This window comes from Penicillium malachiteum, assembly GCF_028827825.1.
Source record: "Penicillium malachiteum strain IBT 17515 chromosome Unknown utg000001l:1.0-8184562.0:1.0-8186909.0, whole genome shotgun sequence".
NCBI lineage: Eukaryota > Fungi > Ascomycota > Eurotiomycetes > Eurotiales > Aspergillaceae > Penicillium > Penicillium malachiteum.
Window position 1 is genome coordinate 7,022,415 of NW_026643094.1, and position 21,126 is coordinate 7,043,540.

The 21,126-nt window shown below is 46.2% G+C and overlaps 4 protein-coding genes across 4 annotated transcripts; all 4 read left to right on the forward strand.

Moving 5' to 3' along the window:
- N7483_002598 (uncharacterized protein) lies at window positions 1-2,059 on the forward strand (the record flags this gene model as incomplete). The annotated part of the gene is made up of 3 exons (XM_057086035.1): window positions 1-55; window positions 142-777; window positions 840-2,059. 3 exons carry the CDS (start codon window positions 1-3, stop codon window positions 2,057-2,059), a joined length of 1,911 nt encoding a protein of 636 aa, XP_056952184.1.
- Window positions 2,060-9,117: 7,058 nt separating this feature from the next.
- Window positions 9,118-13,454, forward strand: N7483_002599 (ABC transporter B family protein; the record flags this gene model as incomplete). Its single annotated transcript, XM_057086036.1, has 11 exons — window positions 9,118-9,258; window positions 9,307-9,384; window positions 9,446-9,561; window positions 9,615-9,669; window positions 9,727-10,328; window positions 10,379-10,955; window positions 11,005-11,569; window positions 11,620-11,792; window positions 11,860-12,042; window positions 12,161-13,357; window positions 13,428-13,454. The coding sequence occupies 11 exons, from the start codon at window positions 9,118-9,120 to the stop codon at window positions 13,452-13,454; spliced, it is 3,714 nt and encodes a 1,237-aa protein (XP_056952185.1).
- A 1,291-nt stretch (window positions 13,455-14,745) lies between these two features.
- On the forward strand, window positions 14,746-15,181 carry N7483_002600 (uncharacterized protein; the record flags this gene model as incomplete). Its single annotated transcript, XM_057086037.1, has 2 exons — window positions 14,746-14,804; window positions 14,866-15,181. 2 exons carry the CDS (start codon window positions 14,746-14,748, stop codon window positions 15,179-15,181), a joined length of 375 nt encoding a protein of 124 aa, XP_056952186.1.
- Window positions 15,182-17,798: 2,617 nt separating this feature from the next.
- On the forward strand, window positions 17,799-19,921 carry N7483_002601 (fungal specific transcription factor domain-containing protein; the record flags this gene model as incomplete). The annotated part of the gene is made up of 5 exons (XM_057086038.1): window positions 17,799-18,357; window positions 18,423-18,750; window positions 18,805-19,112; window positions 19,184-19,404; window positions 19,466-19,921. The coding sequence occupies 5 exons, from the start codon at window positions 17,799-17,801 to the stop codon at window positions 19,919-19,921; spliced, it is 1,872 nt and encodes a 623-aa protein (XP_056952187.1).
- Between the last annotated feature and the right edge of the window lie 1,205 nt (window positions 19,922-21,126).

A 21,126-nucleotide genomic window follows, 5' to 3' on the forward strand; every position in this document is an offset into this window, starting at 1 on the left:
ATGACCAACGACGCGGAGAAAACGGATTTGGATTTTTTATCCTTCACAAGAAGCGGTATGTTCACCTACCACTCACTTATACAAATGGACCGGGCAACTACAAAGAGGTGTGAACCATACTGACGATTTTCTCACGACCAGCAACGGAATCCGAAGGCCATGATCTGACAGATGATGGCTTTGAATATAGTGAATTTAGTGACTCCGAGGAAGAAGAGTGGTGGAGGGAAGATGAGACCAATTTCGATTGTGAGATGGATCTGGAAGAACACGAGTATAGCACCTTCGGTGACATGGCACGCACCGTGAAAATTCGGCTTTCCTTGACTTCTTCTGACAAGGGAACGAACTGCTCCAGGTGGATGATTAACTTCATCGTCGAATGCACTTGCGATGGCGTCACTGCTGCCAACGCCCTAGCCCGGTATATTCATCGAGAGGGCATGCGCTCTGAATTCTGGGAAAGGATGGAAAGGCCCAGCGAAGAGACGTGTCATGTGGCCTTTCAGGTCTTCGATCGATACGGAGATGTCAAAGCCAAGTACAAAGACCATCCGGTACAAAGAGGCTCTGGTGTTTGGGGAAACGAGCTTGATCATGGCCCTCTTTTCCTGATCGAAAAACTTCATGTTACAGCACTTGAACTACGCCGGAAAGGGCTGGGGAAAGAAGTGGTGTCCTTACTTCTGAAAAAGGCCAAAAAGTTCTGCCTGGACGAAAGGGGAGACGCGAGAACGAAGATCTTTTCAGCGATTCTGATGGGACCTTTGAACAAACGTGGACTCTTCATGCTCTAGTAAGCCCTGGAATACTCACAGCGGATATCGAACCGCGTTTAGTGGGCCAGTCCGCAGAAGAACGCTTGATGATTCGGGGCCAAGCTCAATTCGGCGCTATTCACTTTTGGCGAGCGTGCGGTTTTCGCCGCATCGGAGCATCTCGCTCTTTTGCATTTTCATTCGATTTGCAGCATCAGTCTCGCGCCCTTTCTGCAGCTTCCGATTTTGACCCGCGAAGAGATTGTGCCGATGATCTCGAGGACGAAAAACTCTCCGAGGCAGTTTCTTTCATTGAGCCAAAGAGATTGAAGCTAGAGCGACTTCGTGACGTATTGCCGCTGCATCATGCAGCTCTCACTCTGCCAGACGAAGACCTCCAATCTTTTTTCGTGGCCCACATTGACGTCAAGATTGGCTGGAATCAAGTGACCAACTCTGAAGCCACACTTCTGCATCTGACAGCTTGCGAGCTTAAGCCCATGAGCACTCGATGGCTACTTGAGAATGTCCAACTTGCCGACTCCTGGAAAACGGCTCGTGACATTGACGGATACACCCCGCTTGAAGCGTTGCAGGAGAAGCTAGAGATAATGCGAACCCAAGGAGAAGTCAGATTAAGGGTCTTCAGCCTATCAGACCAGTTTAGAGGGTACCCTGACACCGCAGTATCATGCCTCTCTTTGCTGTCCAGACACGATACTTTGGTGCTTAATGAAGCATGCCTCCGATACGGGTGTAAATGTGGAGAGTGTCTGGAAGGATATCTATCCGCCCGAATGAGGAGCTCTTTGATATTTCAGGGAGAGACTAAGTACGACCTTATTCAGGACGGAATTGATGATGGTGACTTTTGGATAAGCGATAACGACTACATCCTCGTGCATCTCGATCGTAACGTGCGAGAGAGCCTTGGAACCGACAAGTCGCTTCGAAAGGGCTTCGTGAATATTTTCCGGGTTGCCGTGGAATGTCTCAAGGCAAAAAGAGTTCCCACTACAGAGAATCTCGAGTGGTGCTGTAACAATCAAACCAAGTCGTCACAGGATACCCAGAATTACCTGCGACATGCTGGGACTCAAAAAGGTTGCCGGGCTGTACTTCGGTATCTGTTCGACGCTACTAAAGAAGAAGATGAGAAAGCAGGTGATGGAGAGTGTCAATACACATTGAAGGAGGATTGGTCAGACCTCCCACCTTGCAGGAACGATCATGAGTTTGAATTTGTTGCCAGGGCTTGCGGCTACGGTGGCGATGACTTCATTTCGTTACCATGGTGGTAAATTGAAGAATTTCCTTCACCTACAAAGAAAATAACCTCTTCGTGTTTTCCCAGCATCCGACCCCGTCAAAATGCAAATACATCTATGACAACGGAAGGGCCAAGTTGATAGGGGACACGACCAAGATTGGCCTGTTGTTTAGGCTTGTTTGGAGTGTTTTTAGTCCGCACTGAAACTGTCAGCGTTCGAGAAATGAATCTGTATTTGCAAATGGGTTTACTAGTGTGGTTACATGTACTTCGCTGCCCGTGCCCAGCTCAAAGACCAAGAACATTATCTAGAAAGAATGAGGCAAAGAAATAGCTTCCTCCCCTCCCCCAGTATATGATTGTTCTTGCTCTAGTTTCTTTTACTTGAAGTTGTGGCATTTTGAAAGAAATTGCGGGAGAAATGAAATGTTGTGATATGAGGCTGGCGTAGATCAGGAACAGACCCACCAACACCCACGGAAATGATTCCTGAGGTGTATACGAACACTGAATGTAGCTTTCTTGGGTTCAAGAAAAACCCATATGCACCATATGAGTCTTGCGCAGATCATAGCTTCGGTTATCCTGTTTCTTCATGTATACGGTTTTCTGATGATAGAGCCTAGATGCGAGGGTTGAGCTCCAGAAACAATGATATCTTTCGAGTACCACTCTAGAAGACATTCTCTCGATCATCAAATTGCCTGTTGACCGAAATTTAGCTGAGCTGAGACCACCATTAGACAGGTAAACGCAAATAAGTACGACGGCCTTAAATTATCGAGGGGCAGCTTATGTTGGAGGGTTCACCGAGCCTGTGTACATGTTGGTGTTAAAGAAGGTAAGGAAACAAATGATACATAGGAAAAAATATAGTGAGCTAGTTTGTTCTAGACGTGCTTGAATTGTGGCATGTACTCGATTGACTTTAAACGAATAGGCTGTTGGCCATGACCCTTAGTTTTTACGAGGAAACGAGATCTTGGTGAAAGTCGACTTGTTCTTACAGGTACATGTTACCTGCGCTGAATGAAGCTAAGAGAAATTATTGTGCTACCGCAGGGTACTTTATCGCCGCCTTAAACGCGAAGTGAGGAAAGTGTTTAGTATATCCTATTGATTTATTTGCCTTCACATACTTTGATGTTCGTGCCTTTCTACCATCGATAAACTGCCCACTTCAATTCTTAAAAAGTGGTCTAATCAAATTCCAGTACTCACAGTAGACTATCGCTCATATAGTATTGATTAATCACTGTTCATCTGCCTGGCCTGTGTCAAATTGCACGTCTCAAGCTGCGGATATAAATGACTGTTGCCCACCCATGGGCCATGAATCAAACATAAAGTCAGCGGAAGAGGAATGCTGGGGACGGTGAACTGTTGACGGTCTAAATATTTTAACACGGCCCATGAAAACTGCTGATTACCCAGGACCGTTGAAAAACACAAAACAGCAAATCGAGACTACTTAACTTTGAATGGCTGGCTCTGTTCACTTCATTTTTCTCTTTCACTTGTCGAAAGAGACACTTGAGAAACTTTTTTATTCGCTGTATAGGCAACTCCACAATGACTACCACTCCAAACAACCGACCAAATCGATCTGGTTCGAGCAGGAAAGCAAAGCGTCAGAAACGATGTCGCCGTAAATTAAGTCTCATGAAGAAAGCATGCGAATATAGCAAGATGTGTGACGCTGATGTCTGTCTGGGCATACGTCTCCGTGAAACGGGCCAAGTGTTCGTTTTCTCGGCGGACACTTCGGGATTTTGGGCCTTCCTTCGCTCTCAAATAGTAAGTTATCCATACCGTCTGATGGGAAAGACAACTGACCTCTCCAGACTTCGCACTATCCAACGCCGAAACTAGTGACGGATCGAGACCTCGCAGTGCTTTGAAGCGCCTACACTACGAAGGGCTGTTACACATGGGGAGTAACGACTATGCGATCTTGGTACAGATCTTGAAGGGTTGTGCTTTTTAACCCCAGGATAAGTCTCGGCGCTTCTAAGTGGGAACATGGGAAGAGTTGGAGCTTCAGAGCGGAGATGGGCAATGGGGCCATGTCGATTCTTCTCAAATAAGTTGCTTCGGGAAAATCTCGGACGAATAATGGTCCTACTCCGCTAGAGCTATGGTACCAAAATTGGCGGATGTGTTGGTGGTCCCTTGCCTCGTTTTCAGTGTCGCTGGGCCCAGGTACTTAGTCCTATTTGACCTTTTAGTCGTTGCTTCTGATTAAATAATACCTTTTCTTGTACACTATCCTTAGAGAGCTCCCTAAGGTATGAATGAGGTGCCGGTCCACAATCTCCAGTGGCCTTCAGACAAAGTCATGCATGGCCTGTGGCCATATCCTTCGGGGCTAGTTAATAACGTTATCGATGACTTCGATACTGTAGCCACAAGATCTCTCAGATTGCCTTCCTGTAATTGCCTTTCCTTGAATAAAATCCAGTTTGAACCCCGAATCTGTGATAAAAAAAAATCTTGAGTAATGTAAGACTTCGCCAGTCGTCCTCGCAGCGATCATCTGTCTTCTCAAGATGCTTAGTCATGCAGGCCATTAACTTACTAGTTATGCAAGATTCCGTATCAACTACTGATTCACGAGCATTGCTGCTTGAAAATATTTGCGATATGACCTATACCGAAAAGACAGATTTTAAAATTATTAAGCCCAATTATCCCGAAAGATCAAAACAGAAATTTGATTAAGATTGCAGTCGTTTTGATCGACGCAACGGAGGCCCTTTGGGAGCTTTCACGTGGCTTAGTCGCTTGTTCTCCTTTACTCCACATACTAGCTGCTCTGTATGACTTTTTTTCCGAGATGAGCGCCTCACATATTGAGGTCGGGATTCTGTCTCTGGCGTCGGAGCGAATTCTGTCACCTTTGCCGTGCTTCTCGTCGATCGTTTTATCGGAGTTTCGGCTGAGTTGGGATGAGATGATCCACCAGAGGTAGATAAAACTTCAGTAACTGGCTGAGTCTGCAAAGCCATCGCAACGGGGACAGGATGTGCCTCCAACAAGCGTGGGTCAATATTTTTCATCTCGAGGTCGACGGAGGAGGCGGGAGTCTCAGTCCTTTGTCGATTCTCCGACACTGGAGACGCTTCTCTGGATGAAACGTCGCTGCAGCTAGTTTGTGATGCCTGCGGGAGATGACACAATTTGATTTTGATATCATACGAATGTTCAGTGGAAGCATGAGCCAGGAATTTGGTGATGTCGCTGAACAGCGGGACATCGCGACAGGTTTCCCAATTGCAGCTAATTCCGTTGCGCGCATGTTGCAGGTGCGTATCAATCAAGTGGCGGCGAAGAGAATCCTGTCGATAGGGGAGGAAATTCATGCGGAGGGTTCAATGACGATTGGCGAGATAGACCACAGCAGATGATACATATATTGGTTGGACAATTCATAGTGTCTTCCTCGATTGGAGGCGATTCCTCTGGCGGATCAAGCAAATCATCATCTTCATCGCCAATGTTCCAATTGACTCGATTACCCCGCCTACTCGGTTCGGAAAGCCGCAATAGCGCAACCATATCCTTAGTAACCTGGGTGCGTCGAGCGAGTAGCTTGTCCTCGTCGAAGTTCTCTGCGTCGGGTCCGTAAAAGTTTTCTACCAGGCGTGCCCGCTCGGCAAAGACATAATCTGGAGTAGGCAGTTCCCAGGTTTCATCACCAGAGTCTTCATTTTCCGGAACTTCACTAGAAGCTTCATCAGTATCGCCGAGGAGTTGCTTTATCTGTCTGTCGATTTCAAGTACGGGCGCATTCTGGAAATGGTTTTTCCTAGCTGCCTCTCGCGTATCGGTTGCTAGCCTCTTTCGAAGTTTCGCTATTTCTTTATTGACATTTTCGTGCTTTCGATGGAGGTGTGGAAAGGGAATTCGAGCTTTTTTGATTGAGCCAGCCAGAGATCGCATCTCCGCCCCGAGCTCTCTCTTCTCTCGTCTTAACTGCAGAAGATCCGGGTTTTGGCAAATTGCACGCTTGTGCGTATTCGAAAGCTCATACGGAGCGTGAACATCCCTTTTCCTGAGCATACTTCCGGCGAAACGTATGAGGCCCTCCTGAGATGGTCGAAGAAGAACGACATGCTGGAGATCGCGTCCAATGAATTGTGATTGATAATGTTTTTCAAAGACGGCGTCGCCAGATTGACCAAGCACCCTTTGCCGCTCCTGGCTCGTGAAATTCCCTAGAAGCTACTCGTCAACATCGATCGGTAACACAAAGTTTTCTTGGCCTTCATGATGATAGCATGTTCATTTTGGCGCAACAATAACTTACGATTTACTTCATTTGCCGTCCAACGGCGAAAGTTGTAATGCCCAATATCGTCTTCAAATTTTGCGTCTCGGCCCAACTCTTTGAGGGCTTGCCGACTTGATTCATAGGTCATCGATAAAGACTCATGGAGTTCGTAGCCGTAGGGAGTGCGCTCAAAGCGTCGGAGAATGGGAGTGTTCAGGACTTCTGGTTTCCACCGAAGAGGAAGGGACGAAGTGTGCTTGGGAACTCGCAGCCTCCAAATTAGCTCTGGTGTGAGTTCCGTATTGACAAAAGCCCCATCACGGAAAGCGAAGGAGACTATCTGAGCGATCGGGCAATACGCCAATTGATAGTCACCGTGCATGAAAAACTTGGTCCTGAAAAGAAACATAGGCGTCAGATCAATTAAATATGAATTTGAGGTATAGTGGCACCCTTACCCATCGGCGCCTTCTGGCCGACCTTTGAGATTGCGAAACTCTATGATGGCACAGAGAACGTCACGTTTGCTTTGAGGATCTTTTAAATAGAAAAGCTCAATATCACGATAGCAGACAGAGTCCGGAAGGTCCTTCGATGAGATATACTTCGGAAGATCACTTTCAAACGCGTGGGCTCGTTTGCGTTTGCCAAGGGAGGGGTTGCCGGGTAAAGAGGTGTTTTGTGGAAGCAAGACACCGGGGCGAGTCCCGGTAATGGCAGACCATAGCTGCACTGTAGCAAACTGAACAATCATGTTTCCATGACGAAAAAACCTTGAATGGACCCAGTGATGACGATAGATCGCACAGAAGACATCTACATCCAGGGTATTCTTTTTCTTCGTTCGTCGGGGAATCTTGCGCTCGGCCGGGAAGGGACCATCTAGAAACTATGCCACCATCAGCCTCGTCTCTGCACCAGGGAAGAAATGCTCGTACTCGTCGCATCTGCTTACGGACGTCTTCATTGACACGGCGACGAGCAAACAGTTCAAAATACTGGCAAAGGCGGCGCCAATACTCATCGTAAGACTGTAGAGTCTTCTCTCGTGATGTTCTGGACATCCAGTCGAAAAAGTTCATGTAGATTGCTTGATCCTCCCGCAGAAGATGGTCCACATAGTCCGCCTCCGACTGAATGGAAAATCTATTCTCGTGAGTTAAACCTATCCACGGTGCCTGATCCTGGAGATATCCACACTCACTTTCGCCAGTAGCGTTCGACAACAGCAATACCTAGTAAGGTCCTTGGTTTGAAGTTTGGAGGAAGCCATCCAGAACGACGGAAATGTTCCAGTCTGGCTCGAGTTTCCTCGCAAAGGATGGGATCAGTCCAGTATTGGTGCTCCTCACTCTGAGCCGACCGAACGAGTGTACCTGCCATTTGGGAAAGCAAAGATGAATGACCAGGAGTGGAATCTGGAAACACGAGCAGCAAGGTTCGCGAGGTCGATTTGGGAGCCGGGAGTAACAGATGAGAAGAGAACTGGGGAGCTGTGAGGACATTGAAAGAGGGAGAACGAGCATCTTATAAGCGCCCAGCCAGGCAGGGCGAGGAGCGAGGGACCCTGGATGGGACTGCAGAGGGGAGCCATTTTCGGCGTCGTTTTAGTCGCAAGTGGAATCTAAGGGAATGACTGTCGAACGAGCGCCAAACATCAGAGCCGGTTGATGATGACTAAAGGCGCTAGGTGGGTGCAAAATAGTGATGGTGCTGGACAGGGGGCGGTGAAGCGCCGGCTCCCCTCCAAATGTTACGGGTGGAAAGAAGGCCGTTTCTGGCGTCGAAAGCTGTCATTTTCGGCGTCGATTTCACAGGTCCCCATATTCTATGTGTAATCAGTTGACCTACTACTGGGTAGCAGTAGTACCGCGGACATGAGCGACCTTCCAAGCACTTGAGGTTGCAACATTAAAATGTTGAATTTTATATCTAGAAGCAACTCATATAAACAGCATCTGGAACCAAACCAATCACGCTGTTATTATGTACGCGTAGTCTTTCGATACAAGCTCTCAGATTGCATTCAAGTTCCTACCTAGGAATATATGAATACCCCTTTTCCTGCACATGTCGAATACTTGAGTTGAGAATCTGTCACGATTAACACGGAACCCGAAAGAATATTCCACAAAAGTCTGGAATGGATCCTTCAGAGGTTACGCGTCCACCTTATCTTGAGAACATGAAGAATGTAAGCATTCGCAGGTCGGATCATGATAAATCCGAATGGAGATATCAAGCGGAGTCGGGGCTTGAGGATCCCGGACCTCCGGTGGGGAATCAACGTGAGTCACTGTCCGTTTTTGGCGGCATGAAGCGCTGTAGGCAGACAAGCCAGTCCCCGAGTGGTTTTCTCCCGTTTAATGTTGTAGAATAACCTCGAGCTTTGACCTATCGTAGTCAAGCCAAGTAGGAGATCCGCGTGTGCACTAGTATAAGTTTGGTAGACTCGTATTCATAATTTCGGCTCTAAAATCCTTAAAAAGCTGCCTCGGGACACTTGTTAGGATCTGTTCTTTTCGTATATAAGCTGCCCTGCATTGAAATTATTATTAGCAGGCTGAACTGACGCATATTAAACATTTCGGTCCATTTCAAAGTTGGAGTTGTGAGGGTGTACATGGACTGACTCGTGAGACCCTGACCCATAAGTCTGCCTGAGGCGCCGAAATCCACAACTAGATCTGATATTCTCACTCTCACTTTTTTTTATTTTTCTTCATCTATAAATCATCTTTTACTTGATCGTGATGAAAAAGAATGAACATAATTCTATAGCACCCCCGCTGGGGGTCTCTGCAGAAGATATAAAGATGGAACAGTCTGGTTTACCCGCCGACTCCTCTCCGATAACACCTGAGCAACAACCAGACACGATCAAGATGGAAGATATCCGGCAGGAGAGCGAAGAGAAAGATGAGAAAAAGAACTCTGGATCCCTCAAAGATTATTTTGTTAGTCTATTTCCACCATAATTTGTGTCAGTTGACTGACTACTACAGAGGATTCTCTCATATACCACCACAAAGGACCGTATGGTTCTCGCGGTTGCTGTTGCATCTTCCATAGCTTCTGGTGCGGTAAGTGACTCTGCTTATGCCACCGTGTAAGCTACATGATTGAGAAACTAATTTCCATTAGCCTCTGCCAATCATGAACATCGTATTCGGTGGACTGGTAGGAAAATTTACGACATATTTCACTGCCGGGACATCGACCACTGAAGCCGAATTCAAAGCAGCTGTGAGTCGGCAGAGGTGAGTGTCATTTTGTTTTTAAAATAAGAGTCAGACTTGCTAACAGTTAAAAGTCTTTACATAGTTTACCTTTTCATCGCAAAATTCGTCTTGACATACTTCTCTATGGTAATGATCGCCTGGCACCACGATTTCCATCGTCAAAACTGACAGCATTGTTAATAGTACTGTTTCCGGGTTATTAGTCTGCGAGTCTCGGCATCTCTGCGATTGGCGTACATGACTTCGCTATTTTCTCAACCCATCAGCAAACTGGATCAAGTCTCAGTTGGCACAGTTGTCAATGCAATCACCAGTCTCTCTAATTCGATCCAGCAGAGCATCTCTGACAAGCTAGCCGTTCTCTTCCAGTCTATTTCTCTTTTGATCGCCGCATATGTGATTGCCTTCACATATTCCTGGGCCCTCACACTGGCCATTAGCTCATGTATTCTGTTCATTCTCATCGTCTGCAGTGTGACGTTGCCGGCGATTACCAAGATCCAAGCGAAGGTGGATAAGGCAGATGAGATGCACTCGGGAGTTGCAGCTGAAGTTTTTACTTCAATCCGGACTGTTATTTCTCTCGGAGCTGAGACCTCTCTCGCCAAGAAGTACGGAGAATGGGTTGAAGAATCTCGGAAAAGAGGCCGTAGCCTGGCCATCGTATTGGGCATTCAGTTCAGTCTTATTTTCTTTGCCATGTACATCAGCTACTCATTGGCATTCTGGCTAGGCTTGAAGCTTTACCGAGAGGGTCACATTGCAGACATCAACACGGTCATTATGTATGTCAACACACACCATCATAACTTTCCCTGCTAACCGTCGTCTTTAGCGTGTTTTTCTCAATTATGGTTGCAGTGACAGTTCTCGGAAATATTGCAACACCTTTGGTGATGGTATTCAAAGCGGCTGGGGCATCGGTCTCGTTTTTCGAAATAATTGATTCACCCAGACTTGTCGCAAGTGGAGTTCATGACCAAGAAGCCTTAGAACAAGGTGATATTACCTTTCAGTGGGTGGATTTTACATATCCATCGCGACCAGAGAGCAAAATTCTCCACAAAATGGAGGTTCGGTTCGAAAGGGGCAAGACTACTGCGTTGGTGGGTCCTTCGGGATCTGGGAAAAGTACGATAGTGGCTCTGCTAGAAAGATGGTACGCCCCTGAAGAAGGAGGTATCTTTTTGGGCGAACGAAACATCGAAGAATTGGACCTCAAATGGTGGAGATCCCAGATCGGTCTTGTGCAGCAAGAGCCGTTCCTTTTCAATGACACCATTTTCAAAAACGTCTCGTATGGTCTTGTTGGTACCAAGTGGGAGCACGAGCCCGATTCAGTCAAAGCTGAGCTGGTGGAGAATGCATGCAAGGAAGCATTCGCGGACGAATTTATTGATCGGCTTCCTGATGTAAGTCCAAGTCCTGAATGGGGTACTTCATTTATCTAACCTGGTACAGGGCTACGCGACCATTGTCGGAGAGAATGGCACCAAGTTGAGTGGTGGCCAGAAACAGCGTTTAGCCATAGCGCGGAGCATTGTGAAAGAGCCGACTATTTTGATTCTGGATGAGGCTACCAGCGCAATTGATGTCCGTGGAGAGAAGATCGTTCAAGCAGCCCTCGATCGAGTTTCCAAAAATCGCACCACGATCGTAATCGCGCATAGACTGTCTACCGTTCGACGGGCCGATCGTATCATTGTGTTGAGGGGAGGTGTTAACTTTGAAACTGGAATGCACGAGGAACTTCTTGATATGGAAAATGGACTGTATCGTAGTCTTGTCCATGCGCAGAAACTGGATATTGCGGCAGACGAAGAACATGACCTCGAGGAGGTAGAAGCGGCCTTAGAGAAAGGCCCTGATTCTTTCACAGCTGATAATCCTTGCGAACCTGAAAGCGAGAAAACCGGCAAGGTCAAAAACCGTGGCTTCTTTACAAGTACTTGGGTCTTTCTTTACGAGATACGCTCTCATTGGGTACTTTGCCTACTCACTTTACTGGGAGTACTTGGTGCCGGAGGTATGCTCTATCATTCTAAAACACTAATGCCTGACTGACTCGCATATTAGCTGCTTTTCCACTACAGAGCTGGCTTTTTGCCAACCTAATTGATGCATTCCGTCTTACGGGAAAGGAACTCAGCCATGCTGCCAATTTTTGGGCCTTGTGGTTCTTCATTCTGGCACTTGGCATTGCCGCCTGTTATGGCATGATTGGATACGCGGCCCTCACATTGTCTAATGTTAGTGCATTCTCCCTTATTCTGTTCAATCAATGCTTTCAAAAACCCATACTGAATTATTATCTAGGAAATTGCTGCCTTGTGCCGAAGAGAATATTTCGAAAACATTCTCCGCCAGTCTGTTCCATTCTATGATTTGAAAGACAACGCATCCGGCTCCCTGGTTTCGCGTCTCGCCACAGATCCCAAGCAGATTCAAGAGCTACTTGGTCTGAATGGCGTCTTCCCGGTCATCTCACTCTGCAGCATGGTAGGGTGCATATCCATCGCCTTTTCATTTGGCTGGAAGTTAAGTCTCAGTCACGGTCTTTGCCGCTCTTCCCTGCGTATTTCTTGCATCATTCATGCGTATCCGATATGAAATGCAGTTCGAAGCCATGAATGCGAAGGTATATTCAGGTAGTTCTCAATTTGCAGCAGAAGCTATCGAAGCGTTCCGTACGGTTTCTGCGTTAACCATGGAAAACCAGATTCTGGATCGATATTCAGAGCTTTTAATGGAGCAGCAGCGCAATGCTTTCCGAAAAGCTCTACCAGCAACCTTCATTTTTGCTTTCTCCGACAGCGTGGAGTTTTGCGCCATGGCGCTGACATTTTGGTATGGTGGTCAACTTCTTGCGTCTAGAGAGTATCAGCCCACCGCATTCTTCGTTGTGTATATGTCAATCATCATTGGTGGGCAGCAAGCAGGGCAATTCCTGAGCTTCGGACCCAATATTGCTCAGGCTACTGCTTCTGCAAACCGCATCCTGAACTTCCGACCCACTTCTACCGAAACTCCAGCTTCTGCCGGAACAGTTGCGGTGAAAGAATCTGGATATACTGGTGCTGAGATCCATTTTAAAAATGTCGCATTCAAGTATGCCTCCCAAAACGTTCCCCTTTTCACTGGCCTCAATGTCACCATTGGAAGTGGCCAGTTTGTTGCGTTTGTGGGAGCTTCGGGATGCGGCAAAACAAGCATGATATCGTTACTTGAGCGGTTCTATAATCCGTTCCGAGGCACCATTACAATTAACGGTCAAGATATTGCCAGCCTCGACCCGGCTTTATACCGGCGATCTTTATCACTGGTAGCTCAAGAGCCCCGGCTGTTTGAAGGCACGATTCGCGATAATATCACCATCGGACTTGAAGATTCCGAATATAGCGAAGAACAACTGATAAAAGCATGCTCGGACGCGGAGATTCATGAATTTGTGATGTCTCTTCCAGAGGGATACTCCACACATCTGGGAATCAAAGCCCAAGCTGCTCTCAGTGGTGGACAGCGACAACGCATTTGCATTGCCCGTGCACTTTTGCGAAGACCCTCTCTTCTCCTTTTAGATGAGGCGACGTCCAGTCTTGACTCAAACTCTGAGAAGCTAGTCCAAGCTGCTCTTGAACGACTAGCCGAGAGAAGGAGTATGACGATCGTTGCAGTCGCACACAGACTAGCGACTATCCAGAAGGCGGATGTGATATTTGTTTTCGGGGAGAGTGAGAGTGGAAAGGGCTCGCGTCTTGTGGAGAAAGGAACCCACCAGGAGTTACTCCGCAATAGAGAGACATACTGGCAAATGGTTTGTGTCTCTATCCATAAATTCTTTGAGTATTCGGGCATAATTTTGCTAACGATTCTTAATGTCACAGTGTCAGGCAAATGGGCTGGATAGATAAGTCCTACCTGGGATCCGATAGTATCTGGAGTCTTTTTTCTCCTCTCCACTCAGTATTAGTATAGGTCTTGGACTTGGACATTTGGAAGAGGTCTAAGGTCTAGGGTCTACTGATTCGCAACTCATGACTCGCATACTATATTTGTAATCGTACCATAGCGGAATAGAATTTGAACCTCTCTCAATGAGCTTCAAGTTGTTGATGAAGGCCTTACTACTAAAACTAAGATGGCATTGTAACTTCTTTGGAAGACTTTTTCAAGTTGGTGGCTTTGACTCTACTGCATATTAATAGTAGCCATATACAAGTCCCCATGCTGCGCTTCGCATGGCACTGCCAAGGTGTATATAGCAGTGAAATTGGGCAAGGTATCTACTCAGCACTCAAAATTTGAAGTGTTTGGCTAGGGATCTCGGTCAAGTAGACACAGTGACACTACAGCCATGCTCACATACTTAAGTACTCAGTCAGTAGTATGGTAAGGTAAATGGTGACATGCCCCTCTTTGCATGTAACTACCTACAGGGTTACCTGCATGATTACCTGGGAGGGAAGGTTAGTCTATAGACTCCTAAGGTCTTTTACTTAAACTGTACCGAAGACTGCACATGTGTATTTTAGCCTTTATTCTGATCTCTTGGCTAGTGATAATTCTACTACCTAGTACAGCATACCTATATTTATTGATCACCTATAAGGAGTTCTTCATTAAGAGACTATGGATGTTTAAATTAATATGCTATATGAGACCTCGTTTGTTAGTACTCATTCCAGTTCTGTTCACACCCAACCTTAGAAACTTCCAAGGTTTCTCTTTTTCCTTTTTTTTGAACCCCAGCCGCAACATTACTTCAAGCTCGAGTTACACTTAACAGGTAAACTCACGTTCGTCCAACTTCAATTGACACCCTTCCCTTCTTACCATTCTCAACTACCCCATCACTTACATACGGAAGGTAAGCTCGTGCCCCTCTCAAATTTTCTCTGCCTCTCTTCTCTTCTTCATCTCCTCGTTTTACCATGACTATGCACTATCAATTACACATGGCAGGTAGGCTCACGTTTCTCCATCATCACATCTATACCTCCTGCAATCTTCTTCATAGCTTCTCCTATCGCTCTTCTACTTCTTGATCATTACTTCTACAGCAGTTCGTCTTCTCAAACCTCAACAATTGAACAGCTTCCGAGGTTATCACCCGGGTAGCTTACTTGCTTACTCAAAGCCAGTACCATTCTCAATTGCTGACCGTACATAGTGCCCTCAACTCAATACCACCAGATGATCTAGATGCCTACCCAACATACTACCAAAAAATTTGCAACGGAAGAGGGAGACTCCGATTTTGGGTGAGTTTACATGCCTCTCAAAATGATACAATACACTTAACTAACATATATTTGAACTCAGTCATAAGATGGCAGGATTGTGGTCAATCCGACAACAAAGGATGCCGAAAAGATTGTTACTCTCAGGACCTTCGAGATCGCGCTACTGGCGACACTGGCAGCTGGACAAAACAAAGAACAATCTGGGCGAGATGGTGAAGAAACTGGAGAATACAGAGGGGAAGATGGAAGGAGAGAAGAAACGGGCCTCGGAGTACCTCAAAATGGCTACGGATGCACAGAGCGAGCTAGCCCGGACTATCTCCTTGTTCTACTTCTTGATCGCTACTTTTACACCAGTTCGCCTTCTCGCATTGAGCAGCCTATCACATGGGTAAATCACTTACTTACCCAAGACCAGTACCCTTCTATTCATAACCGCAGAAAACCACATACCATCAACTACACCCTGTCGGATGATCTAGATATCTACCTACACTCACATCCACAACATCCACCATGCCTAGGGCCTGGTCAAAGCCGACAAAGACCAGGAGATTTTTGGGTGAGTTTACCTGCCTCTCAAATGATAAAATACGCTTAACCTTGGAACTGACAAAGCCAACAGATGCAGTGACTGTGGAAAGTCTGCTCGTAACGAAAGGCCAAAGTCTGTGCCTTCCAGGTGCTGAAGAGTCGGACCGCCGTTCTTCACAGAGCACGGGAGAAAGCCCAACAACAAATCGAAGATATGCCTGGAAAAATCAATCGGGAGAAACAGTAATCTTTGGAGTGCCTGACCATGGCGACCGATACCCAGATATAGCTTTCGGAGCTCAGGGAGCCTCGAGGAAAGATAGGGAAATGATACTGTTGAACCATTTCAATTTGCAATACTCGGGTTGTTTCCAATTTCTCTTGGTGATAAGAGTTCTATCAAGGTAAGAATACAGTAATAAATCGTGTAAATCTCCAAGTCCTTTCAACACTCTCCCTTCCCTTAAAAAGTCTCCCTGATATCAAAACAAAAAGTAAATAGGAGTAGTATTCATAATTATAGATATAACAATCATAATTTGTCGAGACCTGCTAACTTAAAGCCCCAAATGATCTATGAACTAGTCTAGAGAATCCCGAGGACTTCTAGTCAGCGTGTCCAAGGGCCAAGGGAAGGCTACTATGTTTGTTTCTAGTCAGACGCATATATGCATGTGATGTGTGTACTTGGAGCTCTGATATTGAGTAGTCGCTGGCTATCAGTTGTGTATGTGTTCAGGATGTTTGTCCTGTTTATAATCAAGTGCCCTAATGAGAAGAATAGGGCTAGGCCTGTCAGGCGATGACTCGGGCGAAGCGAAGAGAAGCAAACCGAGTGAATGTGAACAGGCAAACGTCGCTTAAGGTAAACAACGCGTCCCACACCGCGTGTTTATTATTTAAAGCCCATCTCTCCCCCCTTTCCTCTTCTCTTCTTCTTCCTCTCTCCAACTTCTTGTTCCTGTGTTTTTTGAAGCTGACCTTGTGAGCTGGAAGTCCACTCCACAACTCCTGGGCTTGCTGTCAGTCGTGAGGCTAGCTGCGGCGATTGTTTCTCATGAAGGTCACTTGTTTGGGGTTTACCAAAATGTGGAAGCGGGGGCCAAAGGTGATCAGGCGAGGCTGATGAAATCACAACGCATAGGATGATCCTAGGATCTGATGCAACCCAACTTTGCGGAAGTCAATCTTGTGAGCTGGAAGTCCACTTTACAACTCCTGGGCTTGTTGTCAGGCATGAGGCTAGCTGCGGCGACTGTTTCTCATGAAGGTCACTTGTTTGGGGTTTACCAAAATGTAAATGCGGGGGCCAAAGGCGAGCGGGTGAGATGGAAGCCTAGTTCTCTTGTTACTCTGGGGGTTCTTACTTGTTACTCTGGGGGATCTTTTGGGTAAAATGATGAAGCAGCCTACGTGGCATTTATTTCTGACACCCTTTTATTTGACAGTTTGTGGAAGTCCCCCTTGGATTCAATGGCTGCCATAACATCATCGATTCGACTTGATTGAAACATGTGTTATGAATGGGCTAGATTTATCTAGGGAGATGGAAACCTTGAAAGTGCTACAGAAGTTGAGCTTATGAGCCGAAGTTCACTCCACAACTCCTGAGCTTGTTGTCAGTCATGAGGCTAGCTGCGGCGACTGTTTCTCATGAAGGTCACTTGTTTGGGGTTTACCAAAATGTGGAAGCGGGAACCTAGGTGAGTATGCGAGATGGAAGCATGTACTTTTTTTTGTTACTGTTGCGCTTTTTGGGTGATATGATGAAACTACTATTCTGACACCCTTTTCATGAATTATCCTACTGAAGTCGAACTTGTGAGCTGGACGTCCACTCCACAACTCCTGCCATACTGTCAGTTATGAGACTAGCTTCGGCAACTGTTTCGTGGGTCGCACTTGGTGGGGTTTACAAATGTGGAGGGGATCAAGGTGATCAAGCAAGGTAGATGTATGGATTTTACTTTGTTACTCTAGGGGATCTTTTGGGTGATATGATGAAAAATAACAGCCCATGCGTCACTTGATATTCTGACACCCTTTCCCTTCCTCTTCAATCTTCTACCTTTGTCCATGTGAAAGTTCTATCCCAGTCCTTATCCCCCTTGTGAGGTCGAAATAACAGATATGATGCATCTATAACAAGCCCCACTCCCCGCTGAGCCCCCACTTGTCTCCCCGTCTTTTATGGTGCCAAGAACTTGTAAATAGCGTGGTTAGTCCGAATACTCGGAGCTAGGTCCGAGCTCCGAGCTCCGATATTTGTCTCCGTAACTCGGACTCCGACCTCTATTCCTCGCATGTTCATGCAAGGCACGATTGAAAATGACCGACAGGGTTCGACGCAATGGTCAACTTTCCTCATGTGAACCATGTCGCAAATCAAAACTTCGATGCGATCACAATAGACCAATTTGTGGGAGATGTGCGCGCCGCCGCTTATCAACACAGCAATGCCAATATCATCCAGCTCCGATGGCCAAACAAGCAACACCAAAGCAGTCCACACCTCAAAGCGATTCAAACACCCCTTACCAACAAGACATCACCGCAAGACTTCCAATTGCTTCTCCAGAAGGATCTCAAGCTTATGAACCCATCAATATGAACAAGAACTTGATGTGCTTCGTTGACCCAAATACCCCTCAAGTGCAACGTACATACACGTCACTAACGAGAACGGGCGTGACTCCGCATCGGGCTCCCATGCCTGATCAAAATATTATATTTGATGGAGCAAGATTGTTGAATGATATTTTGGACCTCGTCATCGAAATTGGTGAAACTCTTGACAGTTTATCGGTCCTAGACGAGAACCTGTACTTTCATGGACCCGTTCTCGAAGCGGCATGGAAAGGAGCTTATAAGAGCATAAAAGAGTTACAAAAGAATCGCTCTACCACCAACATGAAATCAATATCAGCAGCAGTCTTCGTGCGAACCTCTTCGCCTCCCTTTCTCCCTCCCGATGCTGGTGAATTTAAATCTGCAGTATTTGCACAGGTTTTGCGCTGGGAGATAATTGGCACAATTTGTGCACAAATCGGAGTAATTTTAAATGGAGAGAAAGACAAACTATTCGGTCTCACTGCAAATCAGACATGGAGATCAGATCGCAAACTTTGATGCAAAGGGCCTTTCGGGCTTGCATCCAATGTGAATCGTTCTGCGACTACCTTGGCGCAGTCAATGGTTTTACCTTATGGTTCCTTTTGTTAACCATACTCTTTGCAACATGGTGTTTTGGTGGCGACTCATACCATGCTTTACGGCTCGAGGGTAGTATGAAATCCGTCTTTCTGGCTTTGGGATTCCATAAAGGCATTCAGACCGACCCTTCAATGCCATTTTATTTGGCCGAGCTTCGAAAACGGTCAATTGCGTGGGCGCATGACCACGACAAGGTGTTTGCTAGTTTTATGTCAAGGTAAGACTGATGTCCATTTACAGCTCCATTTAATTATGCTTGCTAATACCGCAGCTATTTAAGACCTCCTCGTCTTAGTCGCCATTTCTGCGTAGTTGGCCTGCCTCTTGATCTATCCGACGCTGTCGTGATGGGTACAATTGAAGGATTCCTGAAGGCTCGGAAGAACTTGGATGAGAATGGGTGGCATAAAGACAAATTTCTGCTTCCAGTATCCCGCCAACGAGTGCAACTTATGACATGTATGATTCGGGAAGAAGCTCTAGAGCTTAAAATTGGCCCTGCAGTTCCAGATATGGAGGTCAAGGCAGCAAAAGTCATGCTTTCACTATGGCAATCAGCCAAGTTAACGTCAGTCTCAGGTGCGCCCTACAAAAATTAAAGTACGTATGGGGGTCCATTCCATCGCATTTAAAATTCAACAACTTGAAAGCACAGCACTTGGAGCTAGCAGACGGAACTGGGTTGGCTCTTTATGCTCTGAAACTGGAATACCTTTATACGGAGTTCCTTCTACATACCCTCCTTGCTCCATTCAATAGTCTTAACCGCGAGAACCTGATAACAACTGCACACGAGATTGTCAATCTAGTCCTCTTGCCAACGCGGAGGAGGGATCTACTGCGCAGTCATAGAGCCGATATGGAATGGGCTGTAAGTATTCAACCCTCGGATCATACCAAATTCAATCTCTGGAAGCTTACCCGTGCTACAGCTAGTCTTCTATGCCATGCCCTGTGCAAGTGTTTTGATTTTGGAGCTTATGCGACAAACCCAGCACCCCGAGGAAAAACTCGTTATCAGGAGAAGCGGCGTTATTCAAAACATCAGTGTGCTGATCTCATGCTGTGACTCGCTGACAGAATCTGGGCAAAGAAACTACCAGATCTGCAAACAAGCTCAATCTATCTTTTCCCGAAGTCTTGATTCAATTCTGAACCAGAGCGAGCCTGCGCAGCGAAACAATCATGCACAGACTACAGGTTGCTCCCATGAGCTGAATGAACAAGAGATTCACCGACAAGAAAGTTCGTTGGGTGCCGGTGCTACCAATGGAGTTGTCCAAGATGCTGAGTGGATGTCGTGGCTTAACTCAGTGGGCCTGCAAGGAGATCTATGGCTTGAGTCGATCGTTCCGACGATGGAATTGTCCATACCTGAGGCGGTATAGGCCTCGATTACCGGACAATTTGTGTCTCATTTGAATTATATATGAATGAGGCTTGATACTAGTGCGTAGCTAGGAGTAGTAAATAGTAATCATCAAGAAGGTAAGCTTATGTTTAAGTTCCTCTTCCTCCTCCTCTTTCTCCATCTTCTCCTTCAATTTTATCTTGCTGTTAGTAGTAGTAGTAGTAGTAGTAGTAGTAGTAGTAGTAGTAGTAGTAGTAGTAGTAGTAGTAGTAGTAGTAGTACTTCTTGATCATCAAATTCTACTGTTTCCAGCTACATCACTACTTCTACTCATACTAGTAAAGGTAAGCTTCTGTTTCTCACCTCTTCCTATCCTTTCCCTCTCACCTCACCACTTCTTACTTCTCGATCCCAACATTGATCTTACTATTTCAAGCTACTACATCACTACTTTAGCTTAGAAAGGCAAGCTTCTGCTCCTCCGTCTTCCAATTTTCAGCTTCCCTTCTTACTTCTTCAAAGTTCTTGATTATTTCTTCTCATCATTCTAAGCTATATCATGATCACCAGATCCGCCCAGAAACGCAGGCTTCTGTTTCTCCTATCTTGTCCTTCTCGTTTTCACTTCCTGTTTATCACTTCTAACCTAGCTCATCTTCTCACCTTTAGCAGTTTACAAGCCATCTTCATTGTCGCCATCACTATTATCATTATCAGTCTATCCTCGTCAACATTCATCATACCAAGCAGACGCAGGGAGCAAGATTTTTGGGTGAGCTTACCCTTCTCTCAAAATGATACGATGGACCTAGCTAACACGGGTTTAAACTAAGCCAACTGATGCCCGGATTGCGGTCAAAATGACCATATCGCGAGATCAGTGAGCTGTCCGTTCGGGTGGCTAAAGCAAGAGATTATCTCCCTAGACCACCAGGTCACAAATGAGCCAGGAAAAGGACAAGAAAAAAAAACTCGGTCGAGAGAGGCAAAGAGCTTCGGAATACCTGCAGATGGCAAGGATTGCACAGAGCGAGCTAGCCCGGACCACCGGGCGGCTAATTGACTCGCAAGAGGAGGAAGCCAGCCAAAAGCTAAACCGGGAAAAGGACGATCCTCAGAGTACATTCAGGTGGCAAGGATTGCACAAAGAGAGCTCTGCCAGACCACCGGTCGGCTCCTTGACTCACAGAAAGAGACCAAGGACAGCCGGAAACAGATCAAGCGGGAGATTTATAGACGCCC